This window comes from Myotis davidii, unplaced genomic scaffold (assembly GCF_000327345.1).
Source record: "Myotis davidii unplaced genomic scaffold, ASM32734v1 scaffold169, whole genome shotgun sequence".
Classification (NCBI taxonomy): domain Eukaryota; kingdom Metazoa; phylum Chordata; class Mammalia; order Chiroptera; family Vespertilionidae; genus Myotis; species Myotis davidii.
Window position 1 is genome coordinate 2,482,578 of NW_006383005.1, and position 9,894 is coordinate 2,492,471.

Below are 9,894 nucleotides of genomic sequence, written 5' to 3' on the forward strand. Positions count from 1 at the left end.
GGGACTACAACTGGCCACGTGGTGGAAGACCTCATCAACCACTATGTGGTGGTGTTCAGTGTGCGTCCCTAGCCTGTGGGGGTGGAGGGCAGGGCTGAGCCTCCCGGGCAGCAGTGACCATCTGTCTCTGCCCCTTCCCCCTTCCCAGGTGGACGAGGAGGAGCTGAGGAAGCAGCGGGAAGAGATCACCGCCATTGTAAAGATGCGTGTGGCTGGCACTGCCAGTGGGACACAGGTGAAGGACAGGACCTGGGGTGGGGGGGCCCAGGCCATCCACCTGCACCCACACCCCAGGCAGCCAGCCCTTTCTCCTTACAGCACGCCGGTGACTTCATCTGCACTGTGTACCTGGAGGAGAAGAAGGCAGAGGCTGAGCAGCATATCAAGGTGGGGGCCCGGGACCTAGAAGCCAAGCGACCAGAAGAGTCAGGCTGGGCCAGGCACAGGCTCAGATGGCTGGGGGAGCAGGGCTTCTATCCCAAAGGGAGCCCTGGTGTGGGACCTGCATCTGGGTGGTGCTTGGCCTGTCTCTTCCCTACCTCCCCACCCAGCTCATCAGGATGACTCAGAGACACCCCCCTGCATCCCCGGCCTCCAGAGGGCCCTGAGAGGGGAGGGCTGGATCGTACAGCAAGGTTGTGGTGGGGCAGGGGATAGGGTAGGCTGATCTCCTCTCGGTCATCACAGATCCCAGCATCCATGACAGCTGAGGAGCTGACCCTGGAGATCCTGGATCGCAGGAATGTGAGCATCAGGGAGAAGGACTATTGGACCTGCTTTGAGGTCAATGAGAGGGAGGAGACAGGTGGGTGACCACCAGGATATGGTGCCAGCGTGTCCTTGTCTGGGCTGCAGCCCCAGTGTGTCTTCCCTTACCCTGAAGTGTGGGGACAGTGGTGGTAAAGGGGGTTTGGTTTGACAGATTGTTGTCACCAATGATCTCAGTAATGGTGGTAATGGTGCTGGTGGGGCTTGAGGTCACGGTTATAGTGCTGCTGATGGGAGAGACAGTAAAGGGGTATATGGTGTTAGCTAAGACGATGTTTTCTCATGTCTCAATGAGAATAGTGTTGCTTGTAGTGGTAATGGAGCTGAATTTGATCATGGGATTGATCATGTGACCTTGTTGGTGGTGAAGGGGACAGTGGGTGGTGATGACCATGGGGTGGGCGGGGTGGTGGTGTAGGTAAGGATAGTTGTGTTGGTGTTATGAAGAGGCTATGGTAGTGAAGTCGGGGTGATAAAGGCATTTTAGGGTGAAGGGTGATCTTGATGGCTGTGGACGGTGAGGGTATCTCTGTTCATTTTTACTGTTATTTGTGGAGTTCTAACCCGACATACAGTCTCTACCTCCTACGGGTTAGTCGTATGGAACAGAGATATTAATCCTGTGAGCATATCAGTAAATGTACAACTACAGCTGTGTCGCTGCTGTTCAGGAAAGGGCCACCACACCACCAGAACTTATAACAGGGTCTCTGGCTTTGGGGTCCCTGAACTAGGATGTGAAGAAAAGGGGTTACTTGGTGAAGAGGGGGAACAGCATGGGCAAAGGCCCTGTGATGGCCAGAGACAGCGCCCTTTCAGTGAGCTTGAGATAAGGGCCGTGAGGGGTGGTGGCACTGGTGGGCTGTGGTACAGGTAGAGAGGTGGCCACTCGGGGCCTGACGACAGTGCGAGGCCAGCGAAGGGTAGGAGTTTGAAAAGCTGTCTCCTTGCTGCTGGGTGGAGAGAGCTGGGGGAGATGGGAGTGAGAGCTCATGCAGGGGATCACTTCGAAGGCCACAGTAGGAGTCTGAAGAGAAGATGGTAACATGGCCAGGAGACAGCAATGGAGCCGGACAAAAGCAGGGAGACTTGTCTGTGGAGGGAGGCTAAGAGGGAGGAGGGGTGGTTTTGGCTGGGCGGCCTGGCGGGTGGGGCGGTTTCCTCACGAGGACAATAGGAAAGCTCACCGCTTGGTTTTGGACACGTTGGGTCGAGCAGCTGTGGTGCCAGCAGGATGTGTCATGCCTGAAGCTCGGGTGTGGGAGGAGGTCATGGTGATTGTGGTGGTGCTAGGCGGCAGTGAGGGGGAACAGCATGGGCAAAGGTGATGTGTGTCCATGTGCCAGCCCTCAGTGCTGTCATGCCACGTGACTCTGGTGCCAATGGGTGTGCCCTCCCCCCAGAGCGCCCCCTGCACTTTTCGGAGAAGGTGCTGCCAATCCTGCACGGGCTGGGCATAGACAGCTACCTGGTGGTGAAGAAGTACCAGTCCATGGAGGCCATGTTGCTGTACCTGGGTAGGTGGTGTACCTGGATGGGTGTAGCTGGTGGGTGGTATCTGCAGGGCCGGGCAGGACCTGGCAATGTGATGTGTGGTGTTGCTCAGGCAGCGGGCACCAGACGGCAGGCCTCTTCAGAGGCTGGGGTAGGATGGGGCACTTTCCTTTATCTTGGGACCCTACCCTGGGTGTCTGGACCCACGGCTAGGAGGTTTGTGCAGTCCATGCCCACTCCAGTCCTTCCCCAGCCAGCCATGTGGGTGACACCAAGCATGGCATGATGAAGTTCCGCGAGGACCGCAGCCTCCTGGGCCTGGGCCTGCCCTCAGGTGGCTTCCACGATCGCTACTTCATCCTCAACAGCAGCTGCCTGCGGCTCTACAAGGAGATCCGGGTGAGTGGCCCTGCTGGGTCCTGCCTTGCGAAGGGCCCTGCACCAGAGTGTGCACAGACACCCATGCACAGGTGTTCCCTTGGGTTTGCCAGTGGGAGCGTCTCTATTGAGGCGTCTTGGGCCAATATAGCAGTGGCCCTGGGTGGCTACTCTGCTCTGTTCTATAGCCCCACTAGGCCCTGGAACCTGGATGCCATTATATCAGACCTGTGCCTGTGCCTTGTTATGATGTACACAGGCACATGCTATATGGTGACAGCCCAACTTGTGGCCTACGCATGACTTGTTGCTGCACAGGTCATGTCCCCTGTGGGCCCACCCTGTCCACATGCTGGGTGTCTTCCTAGACCAGACCCTATCCTGACAACCTTTCCCCCAACGTCTTTTGCAAATACATGCTACACCCCACCACGCACCACAACACACACCGTCCTGGCCCTGGACCTGGGCCTCCTTCTTCTGTAACCCTGATCCTCTATCAAACAGAGCCAGAGGCCGTGGAGCGGGGCCCCTGAGACCGTGAGTAGCTGTGGGCCAGCTGCCAGCTGCCTTACAACACCTGGGGGCCGAGTGAGCCTGGGGGGAGCATGAGGACAAGCCAGAGTTCCTGGCCGTCTCCAGGCATGGTTCTCTGCCCCCTCGCCTCAGCACTGGCCCCACCCTGGGCTTGTGGCCTAGGTTCCTGCCCTTCATCCCCAAACCTCTCCCAGAGTCCTCTTCCTAAAGTAGGAGTCCCCCGTTAATGTGATGCTCTAGAATTTTCCAGATGACTCAGTGTGGAGGCGGAGGAGCCAATAACAGAGGCCCCTAGATTTGAATTAGAGTACTGGTCCTCATCTCCTGTCACCTCTGGAGCCACCCTCTTTTTAAGCCTAGAGAGGGTTCCGGGGCTATCAGAATGGCCTTGCTACCGTCCTGATCCTAAAACACGAGGGAGGGGCTACAGAGGCTTGTGACCTATGGTAGGAGTTTCCACCTCCTGGCCCAGTTGCCAGTCCTTGTTTGCACACCCCTGGGAAAGTAGAGCTCATCTAGTCCTCCCACAGGGCTGCCCTAGACCTAAAGGGGTACTCTGCCTGGCAGAAGGCTCTTGCCCAGATTCAGCGAGAATATGTCTTGTGACACCTCTGTGGGTCCCAGCTGTGCCTCGGGGGCCACAGAACATAGATGCCCTGCAGAGACAGGCAGCAGAAATGTGTTCCCAGCCGAGGGGACTAACCTGAGCTCCCACGCCACCGCCACCAGTGTCTCTAGCCCTTCCTGCCACTTCATCTCCTGAGAACATCTGGACAGGCCTAGCTGCCATGGAGGAAGCAGAGTAGATGGAGCAGGACCCTCACCTCCCTTTCTTTGCACATTATATCTCTATTAATGCAGCCTGGGCTCCTGCCAAGCCTTGTGGGGAATGCCTCCTCTTCTTTACCTCCTTCTATGATCGCATCCTTAACTTCTGGGCCTGTCCACCTCTTCAGTCAGTCCCCCTTGGTTCTGGGATGTTATTTCCCTGGCCCCCTCCCTCTAAGGACAGTAGCCCCTTGGAGCAGACCAAGCCCATCAGTGTGGACAGTGTGGCTGAGGCACCTGGAAAAGCAATGGCTGATCCCTTGGCATCGAGGGGAGAAGACAGGAGAGCTAGGAAGAGGGAACAGATGCAACGTTTGTCAAACCCCTCACATTCTGGGACATGTGATCTCATGCTGCCCTGGGAGGAAGGGTCCTGTCCCCATTCCACAGGTGGGAGACAGGTTTTGAGTGACTTGCCTCAGGCCATCTCTAGGTGGTAGATAAATTCACGCCCAGATGTGTTAGCATCAAAGCTTGAGCTTCTTATTCCTTGAAGCATAGGAGTCAAGGACTCTGCAGCCAGGGGCTGACGAGTGCACGGGTGAGTGGTGCTCTCCCCAGTGGCTGCCAGCGCCTCGGCCTGACAGAAGCCCCAGGGAGGTGTGCTTTGGCTACCGAGGTGCTGGTAATTTTGGTGTTTGCTGGTTTATGGAACAACAGGACAGAATATTTGGGACAATATTTGGCATTTGATATGTGAACCCTTTCCTTGTCCTAGGAAACCTTTGTTAAAGACCCCAAGGCACCTGAAAAAGGCACATTCTAGAAAGATCTTGGTTCCAGAGAGGTCTGTGAGCATCCAGGGGTGAACTTCCATCTCTGCTAGTGACCTCAGACCTCAGAGATGCTGGAAACATGAGCTGGTTGATTAGAAATGAACTCCTTGGGGACCAATGATTACATTGACTGCGACTCCCCTTGCCCGCCCCCCAGCCCTCCTCAACCCTCCTGTGTCAGCCATGCACATGCCACCCATGCACCATGCACACCGGAGCTCGAGGCAGCCGAGGCCTGAGGTGGTTTTTCAGATTCTCATGGAGCCACCGCCTGGGTTGAATTCCTCAATTCCTATAGTTCTCTCCACGCCCTGACTGGAATCATCATGCCTGTCATACCCACAGCCCTGTCCCTTTCCCTCTTTGCTTCCACTTCACTTCCTCTCATGCCCACAGCCTGACTTCTGAGCCTGCTTTCCATTCCCTCAACCTGATGCCTTCCATACCTGCAGCCCAGTTTCTCCACATCCTTTCCTCTGTGAGGCCCAGCGCCCACGACGCAGCTACGGCTGCAGCCCAGTTTCTTTTACAGCCTGTCCCAGTCTCCAGTCCTGCCACCTGCTTTCTTTCAACCGGCAGTCTGATGTTTTCAGTTCTCTCAGCTCATGCATGTAGGTTTCCTCCTTGTATCCTTCCCACACCTTGTTTCTCCCATATCCGCAGTCTAATTTCCCTCCCCCTGCCCAGCTTCCTCCATGCCTGCAGTTCGGATCGTCTTGTGCCCACGGCCCAGTTTGTCCCAGGCTGTCTTGGGCAGGTGCTGTGTGTAGGAGACAGGGCTTCTCCATCAAGGCCTCGGTCATCAGGGGGCAGTGGTTGAAAGCTGGGTAAAGGGTCCTGGTGAGCTGCTCTTAAGCCACGACTTATGACAGCACTGAAACCTCCACTGATCCCTAGGCAACCCATCCTTTAGTGACCTCACAAGGAACCCACCAGTTTCTGAAATTTTCCCTCTCCCTGGCCATTCCTTTGTTCCCTCTTTTCTTGCAGAGGAGCCATGCCTGGGGGTGCCTAGAAGCAATGGTGGGAAACATAGTGGGGTTGGCTCAATCTCTGACCCCCAGTTTCGGTTGTAAGTGAGTCCATCCCCCCTGCCATTCACCCTGGTGCCACTGCTGGCTCCAGGGGTGCCTGGTGGGGACAGGGCTTCGAGTAAGTGGCTCCCAGAGCAGGAGGAAGACTCATTAGCTTGACCTCCAACCAACCTCTTCCTTGGGGGGGTTATTGCTCCCATCCCCCTGCCTCTGAGCCAGCCTGCTCCTCCCACGTCCAGACCCATATGCAGAGGTGGGGGCCAGAGGTGAGCCTGTCATTGTCCTGGTGCCCCTCCCCAGTACATCGGTCTCTCGCTTCCTGACATAGACCATTGGGAAGTTCTTCCTTTGGTCTACTGAACAGGTGTTCTGCTTCAGCTTGAGTCATCAGCCTTCCCCTCGTGGAGCCAGCGAGCGATAGCTGCTGGCCCCACGGCCTTCTGTTCACACCGTCAACCCTGGAGCCTCCATGGGGCAGTGAGGGGTGAGGGATAAATAACCTGAGACAAACAGGAGCAACCAAGCAGCCGAAGCTCCCAGATCACACACGGTTGTTCAGTTTGGTGCCGGAGGGCGGTGTGCAGACGTCTCTCTCTGGGACTGGGACTCGCTGCTCTGGACCCCACTGGAACGGCTGCCTAGGGGACTGAGGGTTGACTGTCTGATGCCGCTGCAGGGAGAGAGGCCTGGGGGGCTTCATTGTGCTGATTGTGAACAGGGAGGGGCTGGGTGAGGGAGGAGAGAGGTACCTAGCAGGGAGAAGTCCCCCAATGTCCACCCCGACTGACTGAAGTACCCTCTGCCTCTGCCCTCCCCCATCCCCAGAGTCACAGACCTGAGAAGGAGTGGCCTGTGAAGAGCCTCAGAGTCTACTTGGGCGTGAAGAAGAAACTCCGGCCACCCACCTGGTGAGCTGGACCTGGGGAGATGGGTCTGTAGCTGGGGCCTGTGGGGGCTCAGAACAGATTGGGGGGAGGTACACCTGGGGGCTTTGAACTTGACAGGTGGCTTTGGTGGTTCTGGAGGTGTCCAGCAGCATCAGCGTCACCTGGAAACACATTAGTAACTCCGCTTCTCGGGTCTCACCCAGACCTGCTGGCCGGTGGATCCTGGGGGTGGGGCCAGCAGTCTGTGCTGTAACCAGTGTTCAGGGAACTCTGATCCTTGCTCATATTTGAGAACTACTGGCCTGGATTGAAACCCTTTTACTGACTATCTCTGGGACCTTTCTGTGCCTCACTTCATACATCTGTAGAATGGGGAAAATAATACGGCAGTTGGTTCAAAGGGTGGCTGTATGTTTTCAAAAATTGAAAAGTGATGCATAGCCATAAGTATTGTTATTAATTTAAGAAGCCACCAGGCTTGGTGTTCTGACTTTCTTGACTCTTCTGCTGGCTGTGCCTGGCTTTATCTGAGGGACTAGGGCAGGACTAGGGTGGTGTAGGGCTGAGGATGGGGGAGCCAACCGCCTGGGAGGCTGTGAGGAAGGTAGGGGCTGTGAGAGGAGAGGCGGTAGCTAGGATATGCTACCCTTGCAAGAAGGCCCTGAACTCTGCTCCCAGCTCTGGCCCATGCTTCTGGGCTCTATCCTGGGAGCCTGGGCTGTGAGGCCGCTGGGGGCTGTCAACTGACCCCACTCACCCCTCTGCAGCTGGGGCTTCACTGTGGTGCACGAGACAGAGAAACACGAGAAGCAGCAGTGGTGAGCGAGGGCCCTGTCTTGAGACCCCAGGCCGAGGAGAGATGGTAGCCTGTCCCCCTTGAGTGGGTCCCCCTCACTGTCCAGATCTGTGCCCGACCCTGAGACCCTGGGCTGGGGAGATGGGCAGGGTGTTCCCTTGGCAGCACACAGACCTGTGCCCCGCCCTGCAGGTACCTCTGCTGTGAGACACAGATGGAGCTCCGGGAGTGGTTCGCCACCTTCCTCTTTGTGCAGGTACCAGGTGCAGAGGGTAGGACTGGGTGTTGGGGGAAGGGGGCCCCGAGGAGGCATTCATTGTGGTGAATGGGATGTTTGCTTCTTCGCTATTCAGGCTACCAATTGCTCAAGGAAATTTTGAGTTGTTTTTAATTCATTTTGTTTGTTCCTTTACTCATTAAACCCTTCCCAGTGCCTGCTCTGGTCCGTGCTGGAGCCAGGCATGCTAGAGACAAAGGGTGCAGACCCCTGTCCGTGGGTGGGTGTGTGGGGAAGGCAGCAGGGAGAGGGGGTCATGGGAGCTGAGTCTTTGTGGATGAGGGAACATTCAAGCAAAGGTAGGGGGTTAGGGGTGGCTTCTAGGCAAAGGGAACAGTTTACGCAAAGGCACGGCAAGAGAGCTACAGACTGTCCAACGAGGTGTAGAGGGAGAAGCCAGGAGTGCCAGACGCTGCCACTAGAAAGGGAATCGAGCAAAGCCTCAAAGACCCTTGAAGGCCACAGAAGCTGAAGTTGACCTAGTCGGCAGTTTTAAGGGGGAGTGTTAAGCAAGAAAGAGTGGTGTGGGTTTGAGTTTCAGAGGGCTCATTCTGGATGTGGCATACAGGGGAGGATGGACTACAGGGCCGGCCTGGAGGTGAGGTGACCAGGGAGGTGGCTGCTGCAGCGGGCCAGGTGGGAGCAGGCTGGGGACTTCGAGCAGGGCCAGAGGGGTTGGGCCAGAGGTTTTAGCTGAGAGCTCAGAATTGTTTAGGAAGAAGACAGACAAAACTGTACCAGGACCTGGGCTGAGTTCTTTTAGCAGTCAAGGTCTAAAGGGAAACGGTAGACGCTGTAGTTTTCTTGGTTCCTGGTGAGAGGAGGCAAACTGTTTTATTGGTGCTGCGTTCCCAGAGCAGTTTGTTTGTGGACCGGGAGATGAGAGTTGTTGGGTAACATAATTGGCTGGGCTTTGCCAGGAATACAGTCATGTTCTCCTAACAGCTGCTTCTCATATCGGCTGGGATCAAAACTGAGGGTGTCACCTCAGATCACAGCTGGAGTCATTTCTGGGAAGGGTGGGCGGATCTGAAGCTGAGTGTCTGGGCCAAAGCTGATCCCAGGTCTCAGCATCCCCCTCCTCCCCTGCTCCCCAGCACGATGGCCTGGTGTGGCCCTCAGAGCCCTCACGCGTGTCCCGGGTGGTCCCCGAGGTCCGGATGGGCAGCGTATCGCTGATCCCCCTGCGTGGCAATGAGAACGAAATGCGCCGGAGCGTGGCTGCCTTTGCCGCGGACCCCCTTTCTGTGAGTGGCTCTCCATCCCTGTGGGCAGGGCTGGGGTCTTGGCCGGATGCTGCTTTCCACCTGACTTACCTCTTTGCTTCTCCTTTCTGAGTGCCCTGGGGCTCCGTTCCTCTGTCCTCAGTAGGAGTCCTGACAGGCCCCTTTGGTTCACTTGGTTCATGGGAGCCCTCTCTCCACCTCGGCCCCTGTGAGCCTTCACAAGGTGCTTATGAAATCTGGGCTTCTGTGTCTTTCCGCAGCTCCTGAGAAACATGTGAGTGCAGGAGCCAGTCCCTGGCTCTGGGATTCTTGCTGCCTGGAAGCCTTCCTGTTCAGACACCCTCATGCCCTGCGTGCCTGCCGTGAGCCAGCAGAGGGCGCATGAGGAAGCTGCACCCCACATTCCACATCCAGACTGCAGCATGGGGATCCCTGGCTGGGGTGGGGGCAGCAGGGCCTATCTGAAGAGGAACCCCGCACCTGCTCTGTCCAGGTGCTCAGCCCTCCTGGCCTGGTCTGCTCTCCCCCAGGGTCACCCACCCTGAGTTTGAGAGGTTGGAGAGATAGGCATCAATCAGGAGCTCTGGAGGGACACCATCCTTCCAGAGGCTCGAGGCTTTGGGGCCCCCGCTGGAAGGGAGCCTGCCGCCTTGCACCAACAACAGAAAGCTGATACTCTAAGGAACACTCATTTGGGGGGAGGCGGGGGGGAGCTCTTGGGTAAGTTTCTACAGGGCTGAGAAGTGGACTTGGGGGTCTTCAGCCCCTCTTCTGGTCTGGGCTGCCTGGGATGGCCCAGGTTGCCTGGTGCCTCTTCCCCACTTTGGGGACCTTTTGATACTATAAATATATATATCTGTGTATTTTATTCTGTGTGGTGCTGAGGCCTGTGA

The 9,894-nt window shown here is 56.7% G+C and overlaps 1 protein-coding gene across 1 annotated transcript in view; it reads left to right on the forward strand.

Annotated features, from left to right (window-relative positions):
* Nucleotides 1–9,869, forward strand: part of ARAP1 (ArfGAP with RhoGAP domain, ankyrin repeat and PH domain 1) — a 48,639-nt gene extending 38,770 nt beyond the window's left edge. The window contains exons 25-35 of the mRNA XM_015557477.1: nucleotides 6–60; nucleotides 149–235; nucleotides 319–387; nucleotides 688–805; nucleotides 2,172–2,285; nucleotides 2,516–2,661; nucleotides 6,641–6,723; nucleotides 7,470–7,520; nucleotides 7,691–7,754; nucleotides 8,873–9,022; nucleotides 9,262–9,869. Of these exons, the coding sequence (XP_015412963.1) occupies nucleotides 6–60; nucleotides 149–235; nucleotides 319–387; nucleotides 688–805; nucleotides 2,172–2,285; nucleotides 2,516–2,661; nucleotides 6,641–6,723; nucleotides 7,470–7,520; nucleotides 7,691–7,754; nucleotides 8,873–9,022; nucleotides 9,262–9,279 (955 nt within the window). The 3' untranslated portion in view covers nucleotides 9,280–9,869. The remainder of the gene's footprint in view (nucleotides 1–5; nucleotides 61–148; nucleotides 236–318; nucleotides 388–687; nucleotides 806–2,171; nucleotides 2,286–2,515; nucleotides 2,662–6,640; nucleotides 6,724–7,469; nucleotides 7,521–7,690; nucleotides 7,755–8,872; nucleotides 9,023–9,261) is intronic.
* Nucleotides 9,870–9,894: the final 25 nt, after the last annotated feature.